Genomic DNA, 27,819 nt, shown 5'->3' with positions numbered 1-27,819 from the left:
TAACCAAATGTTATTCGACATACCAAGTAGATAGCAGTATACGTATTGGTCTGCTTTCTGTCCCAAGTAGTGAACTAGTGATAATTATCTTTGCTTCGGATAAAACATACAAGATTATAAGGAGTCAACAGGGCAGGCCCGGAATCCTCTTTACAGAGAAATCCAATGGGAGATACATATTTATTGCATCCTTTGAAGGTCAGGGTCCAAAGAACAAAGCAAAAGCATATCCCCAAGCAATATGAAGAACTCTCTCCATTAAGTTAGAGGTCTCCTGTCGTTTTGTTTTGTCCTTGCAATAATTTTTTTCTCTACTGTGGACCCTCAAAACCAATTTGCTTAGCCTCGTATCTCGAGGTTTTAAAGGCAGAAAACAGCTTCCATTTTCAACATTACTTTTCCTCAAATACTGCAAAGTCAAGCCAAATCTTCTATATCTTTCACCCCAGATCTAAGTGGGCAAACTAGATCCAATAACCAAAACAACTGAATCCCATTACTATACTGCCATCAAACTCTTCCTTCAGCTCATCAAGTTTTTAACATCATTGTCATTCATTGTCAATCTCAAACTTCAGCCAGCAACATAGTTTCTAAGGGTAAATTACCTGCTTCCAACCTAGTGACTTGAGTGAAAATCACTTATCCCATCCCATGGTTTCAAAAAGTTCCATTATAAAGACAAAAATGTGTAGTTTAACATATCAAGCCAACTTTATTAAAAAAAAAAACAAAAATAGAATTATACATACTGCATGATTTTGCAATATCAGTACATTTCAACAGCAATGACAATGCAAAAAAGCTAGACAAAACAGATAATTAAACTTAAACATGGTATTAATGTCTATATGATTATCCAAAAGGCTACAAAAGGCAGTTGCAGAAATTGATTAATCTTCAGAAGACAAAGTGATGAGAGAAATTTTAAATTTAGAAAGGGAAAATAATGAACAAACTAAGAAAAATCACTTGTAAGGTCCAAACAAAACATTTGCAAGCAAAAGCATAATGCACAACAAGATTTCATCAAGATGATTTTCAAACTCAATAAAGAAAATAACAGTTCTGAAAAAAACTAAAATGCTATTGCCTAGTGCTCACTAAGCAAAACAATTGCCCCCCATATATACATATAACAAGTCTCAAATCTCAAAGGCATAATGATACGAGTATACCACTCAGAGCATGTTTTTCAATTTTAATAACAAGCAAATAATATTGACATTAAAAAGTTATGACACTTTCAGGACTATGAATCAAGAGGCACAACTGAGTTGCGTGACTATAACAAGAGGGAATTTAACAATAACTCCAGCATGTGTCTTCCCAGTTCTTGCTGCATCAATCATTCAAAAATTGTATGTCCAGCAAAAAGTGAACAAAAGAAGAAACATTTCTATCGCACCATGCTCGTATAGCCTGAAATATGACATACACAACAGACTATGAATTTTGGTGCCCACGGGATCTCTTTAATCTTCAACTTCCTCATATAACACTCAAAACCCATAATAGCAAATCAATGATACCATCGCTACTCATGTACACATACTTAGAGCCAAAAGGGTAAAAGATGTAGCTATAAGATTTAAAGACAAGCAAAATATTTACATAGCTACTTCAGTAGCTTACTGCATCGGTGAACTGATATTCTTAAATATGAAAGCAATCAGAGAACTTTGAAGACCATTATAATGATGTGGGAATTCTACATCAAATTCAGCCATTAAACAGATCTCTTCATCTTGCGTTCTATACAAAAATATCTGACCAACTCATCCTTGAAAACAATAAATTGAACGAAAATACATAGTTTTGCAAAGCAATCAGAGAACTTTGAAGACCCAGGGTGGGGTTCCCACACGGCGATTCAGATTCTAAACAACTTTCATCATTTTGCTTTGCAATTATTCAGGAAAAGAAAAAAAAACATTGTTTCTGGCACCAGCTTTGCTTTAGTGAGATTAATTTCAAATCAAAAACAGAGGTTGGTGCCAGAAAGGGTACATTTTGCACCTGTAGTAATACCTCTTTCTCGAGTTTTTCCTTGCAACTAAAACTTTAAGAAGCAAGGGGCCATTGGTGCTTAACACTGTCATGTAATAATAGTAATAATTTCAATTCAAATATTACTTACCTGAAAATTGAAATATCAAAATGGCAACAGGGCTTGCCTTGGTTTAGCTCATCAGGCAACCGCCTGATGGTTCTTTTCCAGGGTAAATGATGGTTCTTTTCATTTGGTGGGGATGGGGTAGGAGGGTGAAATGATGATTGAGACTAGGGTTTGAGTCTGGAGATGATACTTATAGAAGGTGATCATTGAATAAAACGACGACGCACAAGCTTTTCATAATTCAATTTAGGGTCTCCAAACTTCTAATATTTGTGATTTGATTTTTTTTATTTTTTATTTTATATTTTAAGAAATAGCTTTAACCCCTATAAAGAATCAGTTACGAAGCCCACAAGTAGCTGCCTTTTCAGGTTAAACTTGGAACAGTCCAGAGATCCAAACTGTAATGGGAGGGCGTATCCCCATGTCATGCACCTTGTCAAAGCTTTGATAATTAACAAGTAACACAATAATTAACATTCTCCAAGTAAAACAATATACATCAAAAAATGGCAAGAATATACATCATAAGGCACAATGTGTGCCTGCAAAACAGAATCTCAGAGGCCATCAAAAATAAACCATGAGGGGAGGTTTCGCCCTCAACAAATATACAGCTAATGTAGAAAAGAGTGCAATGAGAATTGCCATGAAAATGTATATCAGTTTAAGGTGGCCTGTCTTTCCTCTTTTTGCAACTTCCACCCTTGAAATTGTGTCACTGCCATCAGTTACAGCACCGGAAGGTTCAACTTCGGTCCTATAAAGAGATGCATTCTTTTGATTGTCATTCACCTGTTTCAGAAGAAAAAGAAGAGATCATTCAAATGAATTATGGTTTTTTATGTATAAAACTCTAAAAGGTCCATTATCTCTTCTCAAAGAATGAGTAAACATCAAAGGTACATCATGGTTTCTCAACAGACCAACTGAAACTTTCTGTTAAAGAACAACTAGAACCTATTTGAGATGGCAAAGGATGATATAATTCCATTGATTTCAACATAAAGCTGCCTAAAAATCTTCAATGCACAGCATGCTATTTTCAATGATGTTCTTTGTCAATATCACTTGGATGAAAATTGCTAAGAAAAACACCATCACTTAGGATTATATAGAAGAGTTTGATTGCCAATTCAGTTGTGTGCTTCAGGTTACAAAAACTATATCCATCACATCTTATGAATGCCCGATGAACCCTTACACTAATCATAAATATTGGCTCAAAGGGTATGAGTATTCAGTTGAAATGTGTAAGGATAACTGAATCTAATCTACCATCCGACTTTCATCTCATGTGACAGTCCCCGGTCAAGTACTGCATTTGGGGTGCTACCAACATGGTCATATAAGTGCATTCACAACCTTCATGGTTAGAGGGGCTGTTGGAATCTGATACACAAGGAGCCGACACTCAGTTACATGGAGTTCCTGATAAACTCTAAAGGGTAGCTGTGTTAAAATTTAATTGGAGATCCTACCTAGCAGTTAGAAAACACTCAGTTCCATGAAGCATTGAAAATTTTACTTCACATACAAATAAAATGCACCTTGCTTCCCCTACCTCTTTGACAGCAACCGCATCAACTAGTTGCAATTTTTTTTTTCTTTTGTGAAAAACAATAAGGAAAAACTGAGTACCTGCCTGTACACTTGTGGCTGAGAGAACTGTTCTCTCAAATGTTTTTGTACAATTAGCTTTAATTGAATCACTCTTGGAGACAGATATCTCTTCGCCATCAACTCCAGAGTTGCAGACAGCTAAAGAGCCAATTTGTACAGTGTTTTGCAACTTTTTCAGCAATATTGCCTTCTCCTTTACTAATGAAAATAGCTGCAAAGAACATTTTTCAAAAAATTAAAGTGAAAGTATTAGCTCCATAAGAATGTTAACATCAGTCAACTACGCATTTGCCTATCTCTTTGTTTCCCAAGAAAAACTTAAAAGTTCAAAAGAGAAATGTTAAAAAGAAAACTCAACAGTCAATCATGCAGGTCCTACAGAAAATCTACAGTTCAACATCTTTTTACCTATCAAAAGTAGCTACATCACCAATATTCAAATGGAAATTTAAAAACCAGTAGGAACTATTTCTTTAACAGCATAACTTTTAGGTTGTCTTGGCATGTACAAGTTTTTAATAATCACTATGAATGCTATTGCCATTTACTTTACCAGCTCCAACATGAGGATACATGTACACACAAAATCATGAATAAGACACAATAAAACAACTCAAGAGTAGATGACAGATTTCGGATTTTGTCATATCAGAATAATTTAAAGTTGATACCTGCTTTTGAATGCGTTCCCTTTCTGTGGCTAGTTGGGTAACCATATCTGTGATTAGCTTGGTCCTATAATTGATTTCTTTTGCATTTGCCGCCTTTTCATTGTTAGCTTGGTCCAAAGATGTCTCCAAGCATTCGATTTTATTCCTCAGGATGCCTAGCTCGTTATTAAGTTCAAAGTTAGATTCTGATAATATAATGCACTGCTCCTCCACATTATCAGTCTTACTTTCAGCTTTTGCAACTTTTGATTTTAGATCTTCAATTAAAGTTTCCATATCCCATATTGCAGAGTACAACATGTGCTGCTGCTCCTGGCTTGCTTCAGAAGATGCTTTTGCATGCTGCAGTTGAATCTCCTTTTCCCTCAACTGCTTCTCAAGTGAGGTCACCTTCTTTGTATTATTATCATTATTACCTTTAAGAAAATTCAACTCTTCGGTAAGTTCCAAGTTTGCATCTGTTAACTCTGTAACCTTGGCTTCTGCACTTTCAGACCTACTTTCTGTGTCACAAACATTTTCTTTTAGTGAATCAATAATGATTTCCATTTCATGAATATGCTCTTGACTTGTTTCATTGGAGGCATTTGCATTATTCAGCTGTAGCTCAGATTCTTTTAGCTGTTCCTCGAGTAATTTCACCTTCTTCCTCAAACTGAATACTTCAGAAGCTTCTGCAGCATGTTCTGCATTGCTGCTCTCAAGCTTTTTTAAAGCAATATCTTTGCTATTTAACTCTTCAATGCAACCTTCAAGTTTAGATTTGAGCTCAGCTTCTCGTTGAATTGAACCCTTCAGGTTAAACTGAACAATCTGAAGTCGACCTACAAGCTCCTTTGAAATTCCCATGAGCACCTCAGCAGCATTTTCTGCCTCTAGAAACCTTCCCCAAACAACTTCTGCTGCCTCTTCCATGCGAAGAGCTACTTGTTCAGTATAGTGTAGCTTCAGTTTTAATTGCTCTTCATTTTGAACAAACTCTGATAATTTCTTTTCAAGATCTAGCTCCCGTGCAAGTGATTTTTCAAGCATCCTTAATATATGTCTTTGCTGTTCAACTGTCAGTACTTTTGATTTGCCAATGATGTTTGATAGCTGATATTGTTCAGCTATGGCCATGGCGTTGTCATTGTTCCCTGTTAATATGTATCTCTTAGAATGGTATACAATCAAAATAACTAAAGTATAGGGATCTTCATTATTTGTATTGGTTAAGCTGTTAAATTATAAACAATGTTTGTAACTTATTATTCTTATGTTATGTGATAAACTCAAATTTAAACTTACAGTTCTCATTTCTGAAATATGAAATGGAATCTTGCAGCTTGGTTGACTGCATCTTCACCTCCAAGACAAGCTCTTGACACTTTTTAAGGGATTGTTCAGAATCATGCAGCTTCTCTTCCATTTTATTGAATAGTGCTCCCAAAGGTCTGCATGAAGATATTTTATGACGGGCATCAACAATCTCCACTTGAACGGTATACAAGAAAGTTTCCACTTCCCTTAACTCAGAATCCAAAATTCCACATAACAGATCAAATACCAATGCCTTTTCAACGAACTGAGCTGAAATATCACTATTCCCTGAGGCCATTGCTTCAGGATCATTGTCCCAACCCAAAAGCAGCATTAAAAGTACATGCAAATTTACCAATTTCTCATTAGAATATGCCAAGTCCAAGTCAATTCTGTTCAAAGTGGAACTCTGCATTTCTTGGATGCCCTCTCCACTTGATGAGGCCTCTTCATGTAACTGAACTGCATCTAACTCTGGATTTCCCATATGCATATTTTTATCATCAACATTGACGTCATTGATTTCCATAGCCCAGTTCTTTGTTTAGCTATCTGAGGAAGGCAGGAAAAATGAAAAGGCAAAAGTAGGCATTATTGTTCCATTATACTGATACAAATTACACTTTGCAACTAATTCATATAAGAGAAACAGAAGAGTACTATGGATGTGCATTGATGGGTGTGATTATTTTGTCTCCCGACATTTAGGCATACATATCATTGAGCTTTAAATGCAGCTTGTCATTCACATAAAATCATGATAGCAACAATGTGTCATAAGAATTCACCGAAAGAAAAAGTGTACCATAAAACTAACTGTCTCTTATCAATGAAGGACCAAATGCAGGTATTTGCACTTATAAGAACTAGTCATTAGTGTCGTCCCCAATTAAATAGGTTGGACTATCCTTCTGCAAATCCATATAAATGGGTTGAAGCATTTGAACATTTTATGGTTCATTAACTACTCAACAAAGATGACCTAAGATAAGCCTAGCTAACATTGTTTTAAAGTAGTGCGCAGCCACAAATTTTGGGTTCTATCTAAACCAGAAAGCAGCGAAATTCAGCTACAGAAAACTCAGTGATGCACACTGCTTTTTGTTCACTCAGGTATCTCCTCTTTTGAAGTTGAGAAAGCAAATTGAAAAAGACAAATTAACCATGGAGCAATAAAATCAGTAATTTATTAGCTAATCCCCTCCCGGAACTTGAAAGCTTTCCCAACCCTGGTGCATTCCAAAATCTTAATGATCCCCATCTGTTATAAGAATGGAACTCATTAATTTCCACATCTTTGACAAAGACTCGACACTTGAATTCTACAATTAGATTAAGATGAAAAGGAAATAAAACTTTATAAAGCACTAAAAATCTTCAGTTCTTCCCTAACACTTCCACCAACATCAGACGAAAATTTGACATCTGGGGTCAAAGCATTAGAAGATTTAAAGAAACCAAAACAACACCACATATTATCATCTCCCATTAATCCCAACTAGAATTTAAAGTTACCAAACTGTCAATAATGAAACAATAAATTAACATGCATAAATAACATAACAGCAAAGGAAAGGAAAACAAAACCAAAAAAAAAAAAAAAGCAGAAGCAGAATGCAGTACTATGCAGAGTTTAGTTCAGAACAAGAATACTTTGCAAGGACCAAAAGAAATGAGATGAGAATGAGGTACCTGAAAGCAAAACCTTGATGGGTTTTCCTTAATTCTTGAAAAGGAAATGGATCAGCCAAAGAAGAATTTCCTTTCTCGTTTTCAACTACCTCTCATTTCATAATACCGTTGATATTCTTCGATCTGTCTGTTAATGAGCATAGAGTCTAAAATATACCAGGGGTGTATGTCAAGAAGAGTGGGCGATGGTTTAGACCGAATGATGTGGTCCGTGCACGTTAGCAACCACCAAGGGTCCTACGTTGCATTATTGAGATGCCAAAAGAAAAAACCAATGTAAAAGTTATCACATGGCCTACCGAAACAGGCTGTACAAATAAGCCTGCCAAACTCAAAACATGTCTGTCTCAGGAACCCAAGTTAATTATTTTGTCATTAGATTTGGATTTTCTTCGGATTTTAGACCTTCTTGTTTCTTCTACTGTACTTACTCGGCCTTTATTATATGCAAGGAACAAGTTTTACAAAAATATTATATATTTTTTCTATTTTCAATTTTCAAGAAAAAAATTAAAATCAAGTTCTTTGAATCTTCATATTTATTATGTAAAACAATAAATAAATATAAATACATATCAAAACGATAATAAAGAATTTTCATATTTGTTAAACTGTAGATATGTTGAATATATAAATATAATAGAAAACATTTTATCTATTATCCATTGATTTTAGATATGATATTCATTCTAAAATTTAACACAGTATGAAAGCAGGCAGTGTCCTCATTGTTGTTCCTTTAGTGATAAATTGTTACATGTTAAAGACTGTTCTCCCTACATGTGAAAGGAGTAAAGTATACTTAAAAACTTATTTGACTTAATTTTTTTTAGTTTAAAAGTTACTATAAAGATCTTATGAAATGATAATATGAATATAATAATCAATATGAATATCTAAAACTTGTTTGGAAATTCCAAGGAAATAATGACTATAGCATGTTAGAAATAGGAATAAATGATAAATGAGTCCAAAAAAAGTAATGTAAATGGTCCAGTAAGATTGACCCTTATAACAAAAGATTATGTACTATGCTTAAGTATTATTATCTCATTTATTATTTTATAGTCGAGTTTGTGAATTTCACTCGTGATATGTGTATATATTTGTAATTATCTTTTCTTTGATCACATAAATAAACACGGGATAATTAAGTGTTAAATTTTAAATTTATAGTAATATTTACCTTTCGTTTTTTAATTTCAAATCATTTATCACAACTCTCAAAAATAATATTATCTTTAATCCATTTTTAAACAGAAGATACATCGACCACCTAACAAATCAAATTTTATTAAAAAAAAAAGGCAAAACAAATTCTGAGTGCAATTAAACTTGAACTTGAGTCGTTCATGATTTATGAGTATGATGGGATTAAACATTAAGTGAAGTCTATCCTTTCGGCTTTCATGGCCGAACACAGTCAAAGTTTGGACCAAAGCAAAGGCATTAAATTAGCCACCTAGCCCATACTAACAAAATATTGGTTTCAGGCTTATTTGTAACATGTTGCTGTCTGCCGGGCCCTGTCCTCAAAGCCCTATTTGCATGATTCTGTTTGGTTCATTTTTTGTCTCCATTTTAGCCCCTCGTTTTTCTTCAATTTTCTTTTCTTTTAAAAATGTTGAAGAAAGTTTCATATTTGATATAATAATAGTTATACATTATATATATAATACCATACGGAATGATATTTAATGTAAAATAATTATGCATTGATATTTTCATAAACTTTTCACTGATTTACAAGATTTTTTTTTAATCACATTTTTCAAATTAAATGAATAATTCTCGTGAATACGCATGACGAATAGAGTGTCACAACCCATTTCTACCATACAAAGTGATATCACAAATCTGGTAAAAAAAACTTTTAACCCATCTACTAAATTTGGCCTCACACGAGTAGGTAACAATTGTGAAAGATGTGACATTTTTTAGGCAAATATCATTTTGACCTTGTGATTCAATATATATTTCATACCACATGCCAAATAACTTTCTAGGCCAAACCAATTTTAGAGTGCCAAATATACACTAAAACCAACGACAAACACATGCTCATAAAACCTTAGGTATTTTTTTTTTATTTTTCCTTTTAAACCAATTCACCCCTCAAAAGATCGTCCAAGTATACAAGTTGTATCCTTTGCGACCTTAATAAGAAAGACAGTGCTTTCGTTACTAAAGGCTTCCGAGACCTTTCTCCCGAAACATTCTACAATTATAGAATTCGGACAGGATGTTTAACTAACTTGTCTGTCTTTTGTGCCTGCTTGGAAGCTTGGTTAGACCGATTTTGCTCTCTTTGAATTACATTTCCCACTCGTGAAAGAATCAATTGCTAGATTTGTGAATAGTAATTAAAAGTGGACTAAATATTTTGGTCGGTTCATCACAATCTCGGCTTCGGACTAATTAATAGTGAAACTTCATATTCAAGTTAAGTCTTTTCATTTTGTTTCGTAACTCACTTCTCTTATCCACTTTGCATCATAGAAGAGTTCGTACTAAAGTTATTAGGCTTAACTTTAATAAAATTTCAAGACCATACTCAAGTTAGGTTTAATTTTTGTTTTTCTTTATCTACTTTGTTTCTTAAAAATAGATTAAAGTTATTTCTTGAATCCATGAAGAGTTTTGAGATTATTAATTATCCCTAATTTTACGATATCTTGCCCTGATCAAAATGCAACGAAAAGGGATTTGGCTTCTCTAAAAGTATCGAAATGTTATTTATTTTTGTTTGATTAATTTAAAGATTTAATGGTATCATAATTATTAATTATCCCTAACTTTATGATATATTGTACGAATAGAAATACGACGAAAAAGGATTGGGCTCCTCTTCTTTACTTTCCTATAAAAGTAACAAATATTTTTCAATTTATTTGATTAATTTAAGGATTTAATGATATCATACTTAGGTAAAAGTCGGTACACTAAGACAAGTGATTAGTGTACTAAAGAACAACATCATCCATCAATGATATACATGCAGATTCCTTACAAAATCCCATGATAGTTTGACAGGTTTGGGAAAAACCTTTGTGCATCAAACTAATTTCCATGTATGATTAGGTTAAGTTTCTTGGACAAGATGGGCAAAGAGAAGATATGAGTGATTGAACCAACCAGAACCTTGGGATGACTTTGCTTTGCTATAAAAGCAAGTTAAAAAAAGATTGTTAAATTAGTCTAAAAGTGGTTCCTAATAACCCAATGTAGCATGCAGGACCCCATTATTGATCTTAAGCTAGAAATATCCAATGATGGGTGACAGGGAAGAAAAAAAAGGCCTTTGTATTTCTGGGCTCGGTTTCTGTCCTTGGATGAGATGGTGACTTGAGGGTATTAAATCGTGAGGTCACCATAACGTTGTAAATTGAAAAGGATGGAGAGAAAAGTGTGATGTGGCCATCAAGAACGTACGTACTCTGATGGAGAAACCAGACAAGTTCCAGGAAGAAGACAAGCTCTCAACTCCTCTTTTCCTGTCTATTGATAGATTAGAGGTTAGAATAAAAGGCATTAGATTTGAAAACCCCAGCACTTTTTCCTCGAATCAAATAAGGAAAAGTCGGCAGGCTTTCCCTTTTCTTTTGTTTGATTAAGTTAAAAGTTGACATAATATGAAATTTAGATACCAGGTAAAGAATCATGCATGTATAACTCAAAGGAACTTCGACTTTTCTCTATAAATAATTTGCCATATATAGCCCTTAATTTTTTATTAGAACCTAGCCTGCTTATGTCTATGAAGCTGTCCAAATTGGGAAAATAATGGCTAATTTGAAAGGATCTGTAGACTCTAATTAGATTAGTATCAAACTGAATAAGGATATTCCAAGTATAGAAGGGATGGCACGGGCTTGGTGGGCAGTGGAAGCTCCCCCTTGCTTGACTCCTCTTTTAGTGACTGAACTTAACTATTTAGATCGATACTTAAATTTAACTCAATTGATAAAAATGAAATAAAAATCAGATAAATATATTATGTTCAAATGATATTTCTCACTTGTATCATTAAAAAAAAAAAAACTCCATTGTGTTACACACAAAACTCCAACAACCAACATAGAGAGAGAAATACCGTATTTGCATAATCAAGGAGAAAGAAAGACAATTCGGTCTGACGAAGGTAAAATTAGCAAAAAGCATATTGCATTTGAGAAATGACATTTACCCAACCAAAAATGACTCGTTTTTCACCAATCTATGGGTGCATATACTGATGTAAAAGGTTCCTAGCTGACGAACATTTCCAGTATCTCTCAACCTAGTTCTCTATACGATTTTCGTGGGGGACAGTCGATTGCTTTGGGGGAGACAGGAAGTTGAGATAACTGGCACTCTTTTTAATTTTTTTTTCATCACAATTAAATCTTCCACCAAATAAAGGGTCCCATATACCTTACATTTACTTTGGTTGTAAGGGTGAAAAAACATTGAAAAGGTACAGGAAAGTTCCTAACATTTTCGAGTGGGCATCTTCTGTTTAGAAAAGAAAGGTGAATCCTATTATGGATTAGGGTTTTGAGGGGAAGAAAAAGTGAGCCAAAAGGTGGTGCCAAAAAGTTTGAAAACTATCATTCAACAACAACTCTCATCATGCCATGCAATGATGCTTGCATGAATTTCATAAAATCTTAAAGCAGATTTTATCTTTTCATTTTTTTTTTCAAACTCTCCCAACTGACATTCATCTTCTCTACCATTCAAGATCTTTGCATCTCAAAGCTATGTTAACTCTTGAATGTGTACTGTCTAGCACTTAGCTTTACCTTATACTGCATTATAGTATAATGGAAGGGCTGACCCCTTTCACTTAACCAAGTCAAACCAATGAACTGTGCCCATCTCAGCTACATTAATACACAATCTAAACTACTTAATACCCTTGATATAAATACATTCTTCCAAACCAGTAGATCCACACTTTTAGACTTAGTTTATCTTGTTAAGTTAAACATTGGATGGAGATTTTAAATTTAAAATACGATATTATTGTTGTAAATAAAAAGACGTAATGAAATAATTGTTATTGTATTATATAGTAAGATAGTTTTATTAGAATTATAAAAATACGAGCATGGTCAACATTATTTTTTTTTCTGCTGACAAGTATGCTCCTTGGGTAAAATACTAGTAACATTTCAAGATTTGTACAATAAATATGGGTGCAAATTTTAATAATGTGCAAGTGCAAGATGATATAGATTGGCATAATGTAAAGTTTGAAACGTGCTTTGCTTTAATTGATTAAAGCTCAAGAGCAAGCACTACTTTATTAACATCTCCATACCAATGTAGAAAAAGAAAGTGGGGGAGTAATCATGGATGATACAGTCCTTGATTCAGGTTAAAGAATTCTTAAAAGCCCTGTTTAAGAGATCTCGAATCCCCAACACCCATCCCATGTTGCTTAGGATGGGATTTTGTTTGCTTGGTTTTTTGCCTTTTCCCAAAAGGAGAGCCATTGCCAACCATGACCCAACTCTTAGTGCTTTATAATATATGTACAGTTTTCTATTTAAATAATAAATATATATTGACACCAATCAATAGCCTCCCTTCTTACGAAAGGGCACACAAAGTACAGATGGCAGCAACCCATTTACAAAGTTCTTGAGTTGCCTAATTATTTAATTGGAGAAAATTGTTACTAAGGAATCTGCTGCCCCTGTTGTTTAATTAGATTAGTAGGGTTTTGTTTTATTTTATTCTTTTTTCCTTTGGACTGTACCCTTGTAGATTTTTGTTTATGGTTTCTAATACATTGTATTCTGAAAGAATTTATAGTATTATTATAAGATATGTTATTTAATTATAAAATGTAGAAATCTAACTTGTTGTATTCTTCTCCAACATACCTAGTAAACCAACCCAATCAACACAAATCATTTTCTCTTCTTACATGGGGCAATTTAATAGAGCTTAGGGTTAAGTAAAAGATTAGTGGTTTACTTATAAAGTAAAAGTGGGGAGAGATTCCCATTATTCTAAAGCTTAGGTCTTGGAGAATTGAAAGTCCCAAGGGCAACTAATAATGACATGAGAGAAAGAGAGAAAGGGACAGTCCATCAAATATAGTATAAGGTAGTAAAATATTTGCCACACACAGTTTACAGGAAAAACAACACTATCTTTTAGATTTTTTATTGTTCATGGATGACCTGCCTGACCTCCTCCAGTTAAAGCCTTGGTTAGAGAGGAGGAACACAAAAGAAAAGAGGTTCAAATTTGTTTGGTCAACTCTCTGAGAATGTAGCTAAAGCTGATAGCCATTAGATTTGATTACTTTTGTAAGGGATTCTGACATTTGCTCAAAGAAAATTGGAGATATTAGAAGATTCAGGACAACTTGAAAACTTAACCAGACATCTAATGTTCCTTTTCAGATTCATATATGGTCTTTTTGACCTAAAAATGGGTAAGATGAAAACCTTTACTTGAACTTCAAGTGGGGACTTAAAGTCAAATAAATAGCTATATTTTTGCAAGGAATGAGTACCATAGCCTTCACACAAGTTTGGCCAAGTGCCTATAAAAGAATTCCCAAGCTACACAATGATGCAAGGAAGATAATTGAGAGTAATAGTTGGCGTGAGGCAGCAGCATGGCAGTGGGCAAAAGGCATTGTCAATTTGGCAAGTAGGCAGCAGTGCCATGTTTTACCCTCCAGTGCACACTCGTCCGATTGATACCTAATGCCACCACCGCAAATTGCCACTATTCTTCTGTAAACATTGTCCCTTGGACTTAGACCATCGCTTCATTGTCATATCAATGTTTAACATTGACACCAACTGAACAAGTGTCTTCCTTTATTATTTGAGAGAGAATTGTTAGATGGCTTAATATTGTTTCTCAACGAGTAACACTGGGTATTAAGTGTCGATGATGATAATTTCGAATGCACCATCTTTATAAGTACAAAACACATTACCTTGATATGGGAATTAAGCAACCTAAAGAAAGGGTGAAGGATTTGGTTTTTTTTCCCTCCAAGTTTCCACAGACAAACAACACAAGAAGGTGGATAAGACAGTCAAGTTATCAAATGAGAGAAAGATACCATAGATCTTCCCTCCCCATATGTAAATGAAAATTGATAATAATACCCACCACATGACCCAGATGGGTATTGTATCTTAGTTAATAACCCCCAAAAAGATAATTCTACGAAGTGTGAAAATGAGCTAGATTTTAGCTTCTTGACCAAACAAACCCCATTAAAGATCTTGAAGCTCTCCTCCCAAGGTTTTTTTTTAATAAAAAGGACAATACAATAAGATAAACAAAAGGAAAAATCCTATGAGGAGAGTTGGCAGTGTCAGTTGCTAGCTCAAATGGGTATAATTATAACAAAAATATGCCATTGAAAACACTAAAACAAACTTACAGAAATAACCCCAAAGTGATTTAAATGGTTAAAAAAATAGTCCCACATAGGAGAAAGGAAGCAAAGTTTTGGAGTTTGAAGGTAGGGAAGGGGGCTGTTGTGCAATATTTTAACAGCGGCAGTGGCGGTGGTTAATGATCAAAGAGCTCTCTTTTTGATGCAAGCGTGGGTATAAATGCAGGACCTTTGCCGATGCTCTTCTCTTTCACTCTCCCCTCTTCAAAATAGACAAATACCCATTTCGTTTTTCTCACTCTTGAATAATAAAACTCTCTATTACTTTTTCTTCTCTGTTTTTTTGACTGTTTTGTAGCAGAGTTGCCCCGTTGCTGAGGAAACCAAAAAAAAAAAAAACTAGTAGCTCAAATTCAATTAAAGCTTTAAATTTTGTGTGTGCGTGGGAGTGTTGAGAAAAGAAAAAGGGCCTTGAATGAGAGAGCAGAGAGAGTACAGAAAAGTAAGCACAGAATCTGAAAATGGGTATCTTTCTCCCCCACTTTTAGTTGAGTTTCTCTCTCGTTCTGGGTGCTCTCTGCGAAAACTCTGACTAGGGTTTTGAATGAGAAGGGTGGCTTTATTTATTGTACTGAAATCAATGTTCTTTTTTAGATTGATTGACTGCTTCTAGTAGACTCTTTTCCTTTTTTTTTACAGCTCTTCTTTGAACTTTCTTTTTCTGTTCTGTTGTGACTTTTTGTCTTGAATAAGGCTTTTTCCATTGTGCGAGTTTTTCTGTACTTCCAATTTCCGGTTGTTGCTTTGGAAATGGTAGCTGTTTCAGCCTGTGGGGATCTTTTTTACATTATTTCAGTTCTGTTTTTTGGCGGTTTATTAATTGAAGTGGGTTTTCTGTGATTTCTTCTGCTGAACCGTTTCTATGGTTTTCTTTTGGGGTGGGTGAATTTCAGCTTCCTAGGACTATAACTTTCTTATTTTTTAAGTTTTCAGACCCCTTGTGGACTTAGCTTGAAGCTTGTTCCTAAAGTTTTTGTGTTTTAATATATGTCAAAGAATTAGATAATTTTTCCATGTGATTTGTTTGTTGTTGTCTTTTCTACCTGTATATTTTGTGGTCTTTGATCTTTGGTTGATCATTTTGGAGCAGTTAAGGGCATTTTTAGGTAGTGGTCACATTTTGAAGGCTTAGTTTCTGTTCATTAGCCTGACTTCGGAGTTTGGACTGTTGGCTTGACTAGGTGTTCAAACATAATTGTGGAGAAAAGCACAGACTGAGATACAATCGCTATTCTTGTTGAATAGGGATGGATATAGGTGAAAAGGATAAATATGAGCTCGAAAAGAGGAATGGGAATCACATAAACTACCAGGCACCTGGTATGTCATCTGATTGGCAGTTTGGTGGTGCCAATCTCACAAGTACTCCGATGAGTTTAGTTTCTAGTGATAATCCCATGGCTATTGGTTCTTCATGTGCCTCTGCTTCAGTGGTAGACTCTTTCGGTACGAGCCTTTGGGAGCACGCATCTAATTCACAAAACTTGGGATTTTGTGACATTAATGCACAAAATGGTGCAAGCTCTTCAAATGGAATGGCAATTGGAAAAGGTGGTAACTCTCTGAGAAGTACCATAGATAGACCATTTGATATGGGTTGGAATACAGCAAGTTCAATGCTGAGAGGTGGTATTTTCTTACCGAATGCGACTGGGATTCTACCACAGAGCCTATCTCAGTTGCCAGCTGATTCAGCTTTCATTGAGCGTGCTGCCAGGTTCTCGAGCTTTAATGGGGGAAGTTTTTGTGACATGGTGAACCCTTTTGGTATTCCTGAATCTATGGGTCTGTATACTAGGGGTGTTGGCCTGATGCAAGGACCACAAGATATTTTTGCAATAAGTGGGATGAAAACAGTATCTGTTGTGGAATCTGAGAAAAGTAAGTTGAATTCCACTGAAGCTTCCAAAGATGTTTCTTTGCAAATTGAAAATAGGGCTACTCAAGAAAGTCCACTCAAGAATGAAAAGAAAAGTGAAAGTCTTGTTCGATCTAATGAAGAAGCAAAACAAGGAAATGGTGGCTCTGGTAACGAGTCTGATGAGGCTGAGTTTAGTGGTGGTATTGGTGGTCAAGATGAACCATCTGCATTGGATGGTCTAAGTTTGGAACCTTCTGCTAAGGGTCTTAGTTCAAAGAAAAGAAAAAGGAGTGTACAGGTAAAAAATGTTTGCCAACTGGTTCCCTGATCCATTATACCTTTCCATTTATGGCATACATTTGAGTGCTGTGTTTTGTGGCAGGATGCTGAGGTTGATCAAGCAAAGGGAGGCCAACCACCTGTTGAGGCTGCAAAGGATAATGCTGAAAATCAAAAGAAGGGAGACCAGAACCAAACTACAACAATCAATAAGACTGCGGGGAAACAGGGGAAACAAGGGTCTCAAGCTTCTGATCCACCAAAAGAAGATTACATTCATGTTAGAGCCCGAAGAGGCCAGGCAACAAATAGCCATAGTCTTGCAGAAAGGGTAAATTTACTTGGAAACTTTATTGAAATTTAGCAATATTTAGATAATCTTTTTTGTTTAGATTGAAATTGGTTGTGACTTCAGGTAAGAAGAGAAAAGATTAGTGAAAGGATGAAATTTCTTCAGGACCTTGTACCTGGTTGCAGCAAGGTTTGTTTTCTTGGTTGTTATAGCTTAGGAAGTACAATCAAACTGACTTCTCAGCGGTAATCAGAACAGCTACGTAGTTCATTTTGTTTGGGTTTATTATCGATGCAGGTTACAGGCAAGGCAGTGATGCTAGATGAAATCATTAACTATGTACAGTCACTTCAGCGGCAGGTTGAGGTATTGGACCAGAATTCAGAACTTCTCTTTTCCAACCTAGTGGTTCCCTAGTAATCTAGTGTGATTGATGATGGTGTAATTGTGCATACTTCTATCTTATCAAAGTGATCTGATAAGTATACAAACTAAAAAAATAAGTAACTTGGTCAATCTTGTTCTAGATTGATGTAAATGATACAACCTTAGGTCTTATAGGGTATTTCTTATGATGGCCTTGCTTTTAAGAAACTATAATTGATGTATGGGCTTACAGTTTGAATGTCTATAGCTCATCTGTGAATTTTTGTACAGTTGATTTGATATGTTGTGGAGACATAACCCTCTGCTGCTCTTCACTAGTTTTGTCCCCTATCCTTTGACTGAGTGATGAGTGTATAGTTAATGGATGTCACCTTTTACTCCTTTTTGCAGTTTCTATCAATGAAACTTGCTACAGTGAACCCAAGGCTGAATTTTAATATAGAAGGGCTCCTGGCAAAAGATGTAAGTTGATCAGCACAGATTTCAGCAATAACTGATGTCTACATGTGTCTCATCTGATCCATCAAAGTGCATCTTCATTGATATACAGATTATTCAATCACGAGCTGGTCCTTCGTCTCTGGGGTTTTCTCCAGATATGTCCGTGGGTTATCCTTCATTGCATCCATCTCAACCTGGACTTGTTCAAGCTGCTCTGCCTGTCATGGGAAATACCTCTGATGTAATCCGTAGAACTCTCAGTTCCCAGTTCACACCCATGAATGGAGGATACAAGGAGCCTAATCAGGTTTTCTTTTTCTTCTTTTTATGTAGTTCACACATCATGTATGTGTGTGTGTATTTCTAGCATCAAGTGGTTAATTAATCGACAAGAATTGAATTAATTCATGAAGGTCCTCTATGAAACCTTTCCCTGGCATGAACTTGGGCCTTAAGTTTTTTTATTCTTGGTCATTGGTTTTCCCCTTTTAATATATTTTTAAAGTGTTATCAATGTGAAAGGAAAATTAATGAGCTATGAAAATTTATTGTGCAACGTTGGCTTTAATGCATGATGTGAATGATGTAAAATGATTTATCTGCTAAACGTCATAAGTCTCTGAGTATTACGATTATCTTTCATGGTTGATACATTCTGGTTCCAGCTATCAAATGCATGGGAGGATGACCTCCACAATGTTGTCCAGATGAATTACGGAACTGGTGCTCCTTCTGACAGCCAAGATGTGAATGGTATAACTCCCTTTTACGTGTCATAGGCATAGTGTTCTCAGATCTGACTAAAATTTATCTAATGCATTTGCAGGGTCTCTACCATCAGGTCACTTGAAAGTAGAACTTTGATCCTCCTCTTACAGCTCTATTCCAGGCAGCTCCATTATGGCCTACTACCTGCTATACTTATCCTGCATTCTTGAAGGTAGCCAAGGGCATGCAGAATCAGTATTTGAAAGATTTAAGTGTAAACATATAGTGTCAGCATATTCCTACCAGTTTCTTATTGGATAATTGAAGGTGCTATCGGCCTGGTTTTATAGCTGGGAATATCTCACATTTTGCCAAAACAAAGGCTTGCTTGAAGGCTCATGGTTCCTTAACTGTGGTGGGACAGGAATTTCCATTTCTTTCGTTTGAGCATTAGATATATAGAGGGAAATGAAACTCCTTTGATGGTGGGAATCGTATTACTGTCCCAGTCAGAGGAAAGCTGGATTAGAATGTATAGATTGATGATGGAAAGTTTTTGTGATATATAGGAGTTTTATCTAGTAGTATTAGATGGTCTCTGTAATTTTACAGATGGCAGTGGGAAGTATTTTGTTCAGTTCAGAGATGTAAGTTGTATTTGTTTATTATGTATTGAGGGCTATAATGTTCTTCAATCTTCCTCTACATTTTTTCTTGGCTTTATCTGCATTCACTACCCCATACTCCTGGAATAAAATCACTGCCCCTATTTTGTTGATTATTGAAAGTGTTCATCCTCACCATGGCATCAATCCGTGCGTATGACTTCAGTTAGACATTGGAATTTATTACAAGATTGATTCCTTCAATAAGCAGATACATATTTTTTTTAATATACAAATCTGATGCTTCAGAACAATCCCCCTGGAGGGCAGAGGGGGACAAGAAATCATGGGACGGTGTCTAATAAACAATGGGGCGGTTCTTATCCTGTACTGTTTTGTCCTCCTATAAATCACATTGAATGTCACATAGAATTCTGATCCTCCCAGGGATACGAGATGCATATCTATTATGATTCTAGTTGATAATTGATGAAGATGGCCCCAGTGGAATAAAATGTCTGGCTGTCATGGTCACCAGCAATCATAATATATCTACAGAAAAGTCAGCTACGAACCGTATACCAGTTTCTTTGCAGCAAGGATGGGGAGTCAAGCAAACACGTGGGAGATGAAGATACTTAGTAGAATTTGAATTGGGGTTTTCAAGCTGCAACTTGCAAGTGGAAAGCAATGGCTCTCAATCTGAGCTACAAGAATTTGAGACAGTTATTTATTTAATTCTGATCATGACAGCTCTTTTCAATCTGGTGCTTGTAAGTTATCAAGTTCATAGGTAAAAGCTCTTCTTTGATCTCCATTGTTAAGTATACAGCGATGTCACCTAATTCAATATTATATTAAATAATATTGTCACCTTGCCTTTGCGTTTTAAACCAAATAAACCCTAACGCTCCTTCCCGCCAACTAACTGTTTTCAACAGAAAATGTCTTCAAACTCCAACTACTACTGTTCGTTACTGAAGATCTGCACCGAAACCCGTAACCGGACTCGACTAAAGAGAATCCATTGCCACATTCTCAAAACCTTTAAAGACCCGGAGACATTCTTATTGAACAATCTCGTCAATGCGTACAGTAAACTAGGCGATTTAACCTATGCACGCTACGTGTTCGACAGAATTCCCCGACCGAATCTCTTTTCATGGAATACTATTCTTTTCACTTATTCGAAATCTGGGAATCTTTCAGACATGAATTTTATATTTAATCGCATGCCGAAACGCGATGGGGTTTCTTGGAATTCCCTTATTTCAGGGTATGCTTCTCGTGGTATGGTTACTGAGGCAGTGGAAGTTTATAATTCTATGTTGAGGGATGGGGTGGCTAATTTGAATAGGATTACGTTTTCTACAATGCTTATATTGTCGTCTAGTCAAGGGTGTGTTGATTTGGGTCCGCAGATTCATGGGCAGATTGTGAAATTTGGGTTTGGATCGTATGTGTTTGTGGGTTGTCCTCTGATGGATATGTATTCAAAAGGTGGGTTGATTCACGATGCGAAACAAGTTTTTGAAGAAACTCCAGAGAGGAATGTGGCAATGTATAATATGATGATTACAGGGCTTTTGAGGTGTGGTATGGTGGAGGACTCCAGCTGGTTGTTTCATAGTATGAAGGAAAAAGATTCAATTTCTTGGACAACGATGATCACAGGATTGACTCAAAATGGTTTGTATAGGGAGGCTATTAATTTGTTCAGAGAAATGAGGATAGAAGGCTTGGCTATGGATCAGTTTACCTTTGGAAGTATGTTGACTGCTTGTGGGGGTCTACTGGCCCTGGAAGAAGGCAAGCAAGTTCATGCTTTTGTAATTAGAACTAATCACAAAGATAATGTCTTTGTAGGCAGTGCACTTGTTGATATGTATTGCAAATGCAAAAGCATAACATCTGCAGAGACAGTTTTCAAGAAGATGACCCACAAGAATGTTGTGTCCTGGACTGCATTGCTAGTGGGTTATGGCCAGAATGGGTGCAGTGAAGAAGCTATTAGAATCTTTTGTGATATGCAGAGAAATGGGATTAATCCTGATTATTATACTCTAGGAAGTGTAATTAGCTCATGTGCAAACCTGGCAAGCTTAGAAGAGGGTGCTCAATTTCATGGCCAAGCAATAGTTTCTGGCTTATTTTCTTTCACAACAGTTTCAAATGCACTTGTCACTTTGTATGGCAAATGTGGAAGCATAGAAGATGCTAATCGGCTGTTCAATGAGATGAATTTTAGGGATGAAGTTTCCTGGACTGCATTGGTGTCTGGTTATGCTCAGTTTGGGAAAGCCAATGAAACAATTGATTTGTTTCAAAGAATGTTAGCTCATGGTCTAAAACCTGATGGAGTCACTTTTGTTGGTGTTCTATCAGCTTGTAGTAGGGCAGGACTAGTGGAAAAAGGGAATCAATATTTTGAGTCAATGGTGAAAGAACATGGAATTATGCCAGTTGTTGATCATTATACTTGCATGATTGACCTTCTTAGCCGAGCTGGAAGGTTAGAAGAAGCAAGAAGTTTTATAAACCAAATGCCATTCCCTCCTGATGCAATTGGTTGGTCTACCTTACTAAGCTCATGTAGACTGCATGGTAACTTGGAAATTGGGACATGGGCAGCAGCATCCCTTCAGGAACTAGAGCCCAGCAACCCTGCAGGTTACATCTTACTCTCAAGCATATATGCTGCTAACGGGAAATGGGATAATGTGGCTGAATTGAGGAGGGGAATGAGAAGTAAAGGAGTGAGAAAGGAACCAGGATGCAGTTGGATCAAACATAAAGGCAAAGTGTACATTTTCTCAGCAGATGACCAGACAAGTCAATTTTCAAATCAGATATATGCTGAGTTGGACAAATTAAATCAGGAGATGATAAAGGAGGGTTATGTACCAGATATGAGTTCAGTTCTGCATGATGTTGAGGAATCAGAAAAGATAAAGATGCTTAATTACCACAGTGAGAGGCTTGCAATTGCATTTGGGTTGATATTTATTCCTCTTGGGCTTCCCATACGCATAGTTAAAAATCTTAGGGTATGTGGGGATTGCCATAATGCCACTAAGTATATTTCTAAGATCACCCAGAGAGAGATACTGGTAAGAGACGCTGTCCGGTTCCATTTGTTCAAAGATGGAACATGCTCGTGTGGAGATTTCTGGTGATACTGTTTTCCATGGCCAAAGTTGTAGCAGAGATCAAAACCCTTGACTGACTATTCGAATAATCAAATCACAGGATTATTGGATTAAAAATTAATTCCGCTATCAAGTGGGATATGATTAAAGCACTAGAGGGCTATCCATTTTAAACGATCATGTTCTTGAATCGTAACATTGAAAGCAAGGTACATTTGCTATGCTAGTCACCATCGTTAGTATATCCATATCAGGTAAGGAGCGTAGAAGATACACCAATTATTGCCAGGTCAAGCATTTTATATGAAAGCGGAGTTTCATTGCTTGATTTCAGTGTGGAAGAGTATCCCATGTATAACAAGAGTGATTCTGGAATTGATTCAATTCTTCTTCACCAGTCTACAATTATTGAGGTAAGGTATGATTACATGATTGGATATGTGTTTTGCTTCATACTTAAGTTACTGGCACTGCCATAATTAAGTCGAAGAATTGATATGTGTACATTGATTCCAAACATCTTATAGCATGTCTGCATGACATGTGCATGCATTGCCTGCTTGTGCACAGACACAAAATCTATGATTGTTCTGCACATTGATAGGTAATATATAAGTTTGCTACTACCCATTCCTGAGCGAGGTTGTGTACATGCTGAGTAGGTCAGGTCTAGGGGTAAACCTAATCACAAAATGAGGTTCATATCAATTGTCATAGCAGCATAATATTACTCTGTCTGTTACATGACCAGTTTCTCCAAATACGGAACCTGGATGATTAAATGTCTTTTTCCCCATTTTGTAAGTTTATTTTCCTTTTTGATTTAGTTACTTTCATATTTTCCTTTAGCCTTCCCACCTTGATCTCTTCCTCTGTCTATATTGCTTTTCTGGTTGAACTTTTTCCCCTTTTCTTATTTTATATGATTTATGTTTCTTATTCCTCTGACCTCATCATCTATATCGACATGTTACTGTGATGTATGACAGGAAAGAGATCAATTGACAAGAATATCTGCTGTTGTGCAAAAACAAGAAATGTTAGGTTTTGAGACTAAATTCTAGGGTTAAATGAGGTAAAAAAAAATGGATATTGTAGGAGTAATTAGCTTTCTATGAGCTTTGGACTGCGAATAGCATTGGAGGTGAAGAATAAAGGATTCAGAAAGTTGTTTAGAAGCAGTTCCGGTACTGTGAACAGCAGTTATAGCTGTAATTAAGGGCTTAGGGTTGAATTGGGGTGGTTGCAAAAGGTAGGTGTAATTGGGGTTTAAAAGAAAAGGTATTGGGGAATCACACCTTAGGTTAATTGCTTCACACACTCACAAGAGCAGTAATGTTGGAAAATTCTTAATAATAAGTTTCTAACTCAGCAGAAAGATCACATACGACAAGAGCAGTAATGCTGGAAAATTCTTGATAATAAGTCTCTATCTCGGCAGAAAGATCACTTACGCACACAAGATATGTATGTATTCCATATACAAATTAAATATTTTTCTGTGTGTTTGTGTTTGTATGTATATTCATTCAAGATTGTTGCTTTGGTTGATGCTTGCTATGGTAGTCAATTCCACATAGGTTCGACCACTAGTTGTCTAATGGAATTTATTAGACATGATTTTGCAGTTAGTTTACTAGAAAATCAGATCAGAATACACGACACAATTGCTCAAGTTGTATCAGAGAGAGAGCTAGATGTTGCAAAAAACTGTTGATAGAAAAATTACAGAACTATGTTATACATGCAGAGGGAGGAGGAGGAGGAGGAGAAGAATAAGAAGACTCACAAAGTTTTTGATCTTTTCAAAAGGTACATGATTATCTCATTAAATTCCGGTGTACTGCTTAATTTCATTTTATTTTGCATGGTATTTGCTGTTGCCAAATTTCTTCTGATACAAGCCATAGAAGGTATTACAATCCAGAGAAGCCAAATTATATCCATATGGGCATTATTTCTTGTATGTAACCTATATTATGTTTAAAATTTAAAAACGTGGTTTGCTAAATTTCATACTAATACAAGCCATAGAGGTTATTACAAGCGATGTTAAAGACTCAGATAATTAGACTCCGTTTATGCTGGTAAGGATAGAGAGTTTATTGTATGATGAATTCAAGAAACCACTTCACTCGAATTCTTGAGGGGATTTGCTAGAAGCTCCTTGATCTAGCTCTTGGTTCTGTATCAGATTGAAGAAAAGTTGGTTATAATAATTTTGATTAGCAATGCTACAATTTGGAAATAGAGAGTTGACAGCAATTACCTGCAATCGAGTACAGATCTCGATAACTTCAGCTACAGGAGCCCAATCCCCAAAATTCCTCTCAATAAATTGGTAAGCAATGCCAGTTCCTCCTTGGCCAACTATAAAAAGCCCACCCTTGATTTCACCTTCTCCTTTGAAGTTTTGCTCTATTCCCGTAGCTTTTGCACGTTTGTAATTTGCAATAGCCCGGGGGTTGAATACAAATCCTGATAGGAACTTATCCTTGAGTAATTTCCCACCTCCAAGAGCTTTGAAAAATCCCATAGCACGATCAAAAATTACAACCCCACCCCAATAGCGGGGCCAGAAGTCTTTTACCTGCTCCAGAAAAATTAAAATTTCAGGAAAAGAGGAGTTTATTGGAGCAAGATTTTGAATAAAAGTATGCTAGGCACCTCTGATTCTATATGCTCATGAAGAACTGCAAATATTTGCACTCCTAGTGCATCAAATATTGGCTTTTTGGCATAGAGCTGGTGAGCTTCAGCTCTGCACATGATGCACCTGTTGTCAAGTTCAACAGACACAGACAGAAAAACCAATCAATTTCATCCTTTAGATGATATAAACATAGTTTCTGTGTTAGTAAAATAAGTTACTTCCTCTACTTTCTTTTGGGGGCCAGGGAATAGGAGGCTCCTTGCAGCCAAATATCTCAGTGAGTGATTAGCATTTCTCAGGTAATCCAATACATTTAGTTCTCATCTTAGCTCCAAAAAGGGACTTACAAGATTCTACTTCCTCTTCTTTTATTTTTTTTTTCATAAATTACTATTTGTGGCCGGTGCCTATAAACTGGGTATTGATGTAATTTAATTGAAATTGTGAGAAAATCAGTTGATGAGACTCCTAGTTGGACTAAGTTTGCAATAATACATCAGATAAATGGAGTTGAAGAAACTGATGAACATGCCAAGATAAATAATTTTCTGACTTTACCCAGGTCGTCGAATGCAGAGGAGCACAGCTGGCTTATCCCGCCATAATTCTGAAGCTTTCATTGGTGGAGTCTTCGACGTCACCAAACGCTCCATCCCAATCTTATACGCAGGAGTTAATTTCTGAACTGATATGTTTCCGATAGCAGAGTAAGGCGCAACATTGTCAACCACAGGAGGAGGTTGTACACAACCACAGGCTCGAGGCTCAGCTGGTCCTGCAGCAACAATCCCTTTAAAGATGTATCCGTCTTTAATTTTGAAATCAGCGAGTGATTCTCCCAGCGACCTCTTATTGTTTGTGCTGCTCCTGCCAAAGGATTTTGCTGTATTTTGCATCTTATTGGAATTGACAGTTGCGAAATGCTTGTAGATGCTATTATTTCTGGATGGTGTACCAGTGACTTTCCTTGCAGTGAGGCCATATGATTTGGGCAGAGGATCTGCACATGGATTGGTTCTATCCGTGAAGCGTGCGATGTGCCCCCTCTTCATGCCAAACTGTGAAGATAGATCCTTAGTGCTTAAGTCAAGGAGCTCAGGCAGGATTTTCCTGGAGGCCTCTAGCCTATCTCCATATTGGAGCAGTGCACGATCATGAAGGTATGTTCTGATTTCCAGAGCATCCTGAAGTAATATAAAGAAAAGCCATATGGGTCGATTAGCTGCGTATGAGTTTATCTTTGCTTTTTTCATAAGTAGAACCAAACCTTGTTAATCTCACTGGCTCTGTGCTAATGCTAGATGTTCAAAGAAGTCAGTCATGGACATATGAATATCAAGTGAATAATTCGTTTTATTCAGAGAGCTGCAAAGATTATTCATGGGTTGAAAGCTATTTGATTAACTAACCTTTTGATGCTGTGACATGTTGATTGCATCCATGTCCTCTGAGTTCATGATCTTTAAGGTTGGGACGTCATCCCAACCTTCTTCCAATAATTTTGGAAGCAATTCCTTCAGAACCCCATTGCCAACAAAATCTTCTACTGAGAAAGAAGCCATTGCCTTCTGAAACAAGGAATGACTCAGAAGGATAAGCTCCTGTTGGTTGAACGTGTCTGGGATGGAAAAAACTGGTGTTTATCGATGTTACCCCACCCACTTGAGACCTATAATAGATCTTTGATTCATTAAAATGTTATGGTTTAATAAATATGCTTCTGATTTTGACATTGTCAATGAAGCATTGCTTTGATTTTATCCCATTCTTTATTTCAAGTTGAACTACTCCAACAAGGTTTTATTTTATCAGAATCCCCAAATTTGGAAGGCTGCTTTAAAAAATACTACTAGTAGTAATTTACTTGTAAATTGAGATCAAACCGATAGAAGAAAAGCTCCATGTAGTTTGGCGGTTTTGGATGTCATTTACGACTGAAAGCATAGTTTAATCGCTGATGAGGAAAGACAGCTTTGACAAAATTCTATGCCGTATCTTACAGATTCACTGGTTGCTGGCATGTCAAGTGGCTTAACGGTATATCATATTAGGGAGAATGGAAGCTAGCAGACAACAGCTAGAAGCGAGAACATTGCTTGGAGACGGTCAAAAGATGCCAACAGAGAATTGAGGGGAAACAAAGATGGAAAGATCAGGGTTAAGGTATCATTGACCAGATGCTTTGGACTTTGAAAAGAAGGTTTATTATATCAACGATAACTATATTCAACAGCCGCTGACCACCGGCCAAGCCCCCTGCCCTGTAACAATCTAAAACATTGTCTACATATGATTATATGTCCAACTTGCGATGGCTAATGTCCCCTGGATTCACAACCAACCCAAGACCAGGATTTGAGGAGCTCTGGATGCAGCAGGACGTTAAAACGCTTGCCTATTTTACGAAATGCCTATATAAAATTTTTCCTTGACCTACCTTGATGTGAAACTTGTTATTATTATAATCTTAGAAGAGAGTCGTAAATCTTATATCAATTACGTATTAGAGTGAGATTGATTATTTAAATATTCGCACCACTTTCAATTGTGAGATAAAATCATGAGATTCAATAAGTCAAAACGAACAATACTTTATAAATTAATGTAAATTTTGATATTT

General features: G+C 36.1%; 4 protein-coding genes, 1 long non-coding RNA gene and 2 other non-coding genes across 15 annotated transcripts; 2 read left to right on the top strand and 5 right to left on the bottom strand.

The window, feature by feature from the left end:
* Positions 1–722: 722 nt before the first annotated feature.
* LOC149526726 (uncharacterized) lies at positions 723–2,258 on the bottom strand. The gene is made up of 2 exons (XR_016351705.1): positions 2,141–2,258; positions 723–1,422 (listed from the first exon to the last, which is right to left on the bottom strand). It is a non-coding gene; the product is annotated as an uncharacterized LOC149526726 (long non-coding RNA).
* On the bottom strand, positions 1,668–1,753 carry LOC149526728 (small nucleolar RNA R160). Its single transcript, XR_016351716.1, has one exon. It is a non-coding gene; the product is annotated as a small nucleolar RNA R160 (small nucleolar RNA).
* On the bottom strand, positions 1,825–1,904 carry LOC149526727 (small nucleolar RNA R160). Its single transcript, XR_016351715.1, has one exon. It is a non-coding gene; the product is annotated as a small nucleolar RNA R160 (small nucleolar RNA).
* A 315-nt stretch (positions 2,259–2,573) lies between the features above and the next one.
* WIT2 (WPP domain-interacting protein 2) lies at positions 2,574–7,562 on the bottom strand. Of its 5 annotated transcripts, none has more exons than XM_021437552.2 (5): positions 7,405–7,561; positions 5,701–6,264; positions 4,414–5,549; positions 3,765–3,953; positions 2,574–2,914 (listed from the first exon to the last, which is right to left on the bottom strand). In XM_021437552.2, exons 2-5 carry the CDS (start codon positions 6,239–6,241, stop codon positions 2,690–2,692), a joined length of 2,091 nt encoding a protein of 696 aa, XP_021293227.1. In that variant the 5' UTR covers positions 6,242–6,264; positions 7,405–7,561; the 3' UTR covers positions 2,574–2,689. The 5 variants fall into 5 exon arrangements, with proteins under 5 accessions (XP_021293227.1, XP_089640885.1, XP_021293230.1 ...); XM_089784759.1 differs by lacking the exon at positions 7,405–7,561 and having other exon boundaries at positions 5,701–5,846; positions 6,068–6,209; XM_021437555.2 differs by having other exon boundaries at positions 2,775–2,914; positions 3,761–3,953; positions 7,405–7,559.
* Positions 7,563–14,698: 7,136 nt separating this feature from the next.
* On the top strand, positions 14,699–19,573 carry LOC110423624 (basic helix-loop-helix (bHLH) DNA-binding superfamily protein). 2 transcript variants are annotated; one of them, XM_089784639.1, is made up of 10 exons: positions 14,699–15,289; positions 15,935–15,936; positions 16,070–16,983; positions 17,068–17,295; positions 17,380–17,445; positions 17,554–17,622; positions 18,034–18,105; positions 18,194–18,391; positions 18,750–18,837; positions 18,911–19,573. In XM_089784639.1, the coding sequence occupies exons 1-10, from the start codon at positions 15,240–15,242 to the stop codon at positions 18,946–18,948; spliced, it is 1,725 nt and encodes a 574-aa protein (XP_089640765.1). In that variant the 5' UTR covers positions 14,699–15,239; the 3' UTR covers positions 18,949–19,573. The 2 variants fall into 2 exon arrangements, with proteins under 2 accessions (XP_089640765.1, XP_021293577.1); XM_021437902.2 differs by lacking the exon at positions 15,935–15,936 and having other exon boundaries at positions 14,705–15,289; positions 16,006–16,983.
* Positions 19,574–19,687: 114 nt separating this feature from the next.
* LOC110423623 (pentatricopeptide (PPR) repeat-containing protein) lies at positions 19,688–25,898 on the top strand. Of its 4 annotated transcripts, XM_021437897.1 has the most exons (4): positions 19,688–20,190; positions 20,339–22,959; positions 24,175–24,358; positions 25,762–25,898. In XM_021437897.1, exon 2 carries the CDS (start codon positions 20,342–20,344, stop codon positions 22,571–22,573), a length of 2,232 nt encoding a protein of 743 aa, XP_021293572.1. In that variant the 5' UTR covers positions 19,688–20,190; positions 20,339–20,341; the 3' UTR covers positions 22,574–22,959; positions 24,175–24,358; positions 25,762–25,898. The 4 variants fall into 4 exon arrangements, with proteins under 4 accessions (XP_021293572.1, XP_089640763.1, XP_089640764.1 ...); XM_089784637.1 differs by having other exon boundaries at positions 19,688–22,959; positions 24,297–24,358; XM_089784638.1 differs by having other exon boundaries at positions 19,688–22,964; positions 24,297–24,358.
* Positions 24,371–27,650, bottom strand: LOC110423625 (uncharacterized). Its single transcript, XM_021437903.2, has 5 exons — positions 26,609–27,650; positions 25,758–26,383; positions 25,214–25,322; positions 24,816–25,136; positions 24,371–24,731 (listed from the first exon to the last, which is right to left on the bottom strand). The coding sequence occupies exons 1-5, from the start codon at positions 26,759–26,761 to the stop codon at positions 24,678–24,680; spliced, it is 1,263 nt and encodes a 420-aa protein (XP_021293578.1). The 5' UTR covers positions 26,762–27,650; the 3' UTR covers positions 24,371–24,677.
* Between the last annotated feature and the right edge of the window lie 169 nt (positions 27,651–27,819).

Source organism: Theobroma umbraticum, unplaced genomic scaffold (genome assembly GCF_002168275.2).
Source record: "Theobroma umbraticum cultivar Fairchild unplaced genomic scaffold, ASM216827v3 scaffold_20.0, whole genome shotgun sequence".
Lineage (NCBI taxonomy): Eukaryota > Viridiplantae > Streptophyta > Magnoliopsida > Malvales > Malvaceae > Theobroma > Theobroma umbraticum.
The sequence above is the reverse complement of the archived record's forward strand: the minus strand, read 5'-3'. Positions and strand labels throughout refer to the sequence as shown.

Excerpts from the sequence above, each read along its gene's own strand:
- LOC110423624 (XM_089784639.1), top strand. The coding sequence starts at position 15,240 with ATGAGAGAGCAGAGAGAGTACAGAAAAGTAAGCACAGAATCTGAAAAT. Across the intron at positions 17,296-17,379 it reads GCCATAGTCTTGCAGAAAGG|GTAAGAAGAGAAAAGATTAG; the intron begins GTAAATTTACTT and ends TTGTGACTTCAG. Across the intron at positions 18,392-18,749 it reads GATACAAGGAGCCTAATCAG|CTATCAAATGCATGGGAGGA; the intron begins GTTTTCTTTTTC and ends TTCTGGTTCCAG.
- WIT2 (XM_021437552.2), bottom strand. The coding sequence starts at position 6,241 with ATGGAAATCAATGACGTCAATGTTGATGATAAAAATATGCATATGGGA. Across the intron at positions 5,550-5,700 it reads ATATTTCAGAAATGAGAACT|GGAACAATGACAACGCCATG; the intron begins GTAAGTTTAAAT and ends ACATATTAACAG. Across the intron at positions 3,954-4,413 it reads GGGAACGCATTCAAAAGCAG|CTATTTTCATTAGTAAAGGA; the intron begins GTATCAACTTTA and ends TGTTCTTTGCAG.
- LOC110423623 (XM_021437897.1), top strand. The coding sequence starts at position 20,342 with ATGTCTTCAAACTCCAACTACTACTGTTCGTTACTGAAGATCTGCACC.
- LOC110423625 (XM_021437903.2), bottom strand. The coding sequence starts at position 26,761 with ATGGCTTCTTTCTCAGTAGAAGATTTTGTTGGCAATGGGGTTCTGAAG. Across the intron at positions 26,384-26,608 it reads ACATGTCACAGCATCAAAAG|GATGCTCTGGAAATCAGAAC; the intron begins GTTAGTTAATCA and ends ATATTACTTCAG. Across the intron at positions 25,137-25,213 it reads ATGAGCATATAGAATCAGAG|GTAAAAGACTTCTGGCCCCG; the intron begins GTGCCTAGCATA and ends TTTCTGGAGCAG.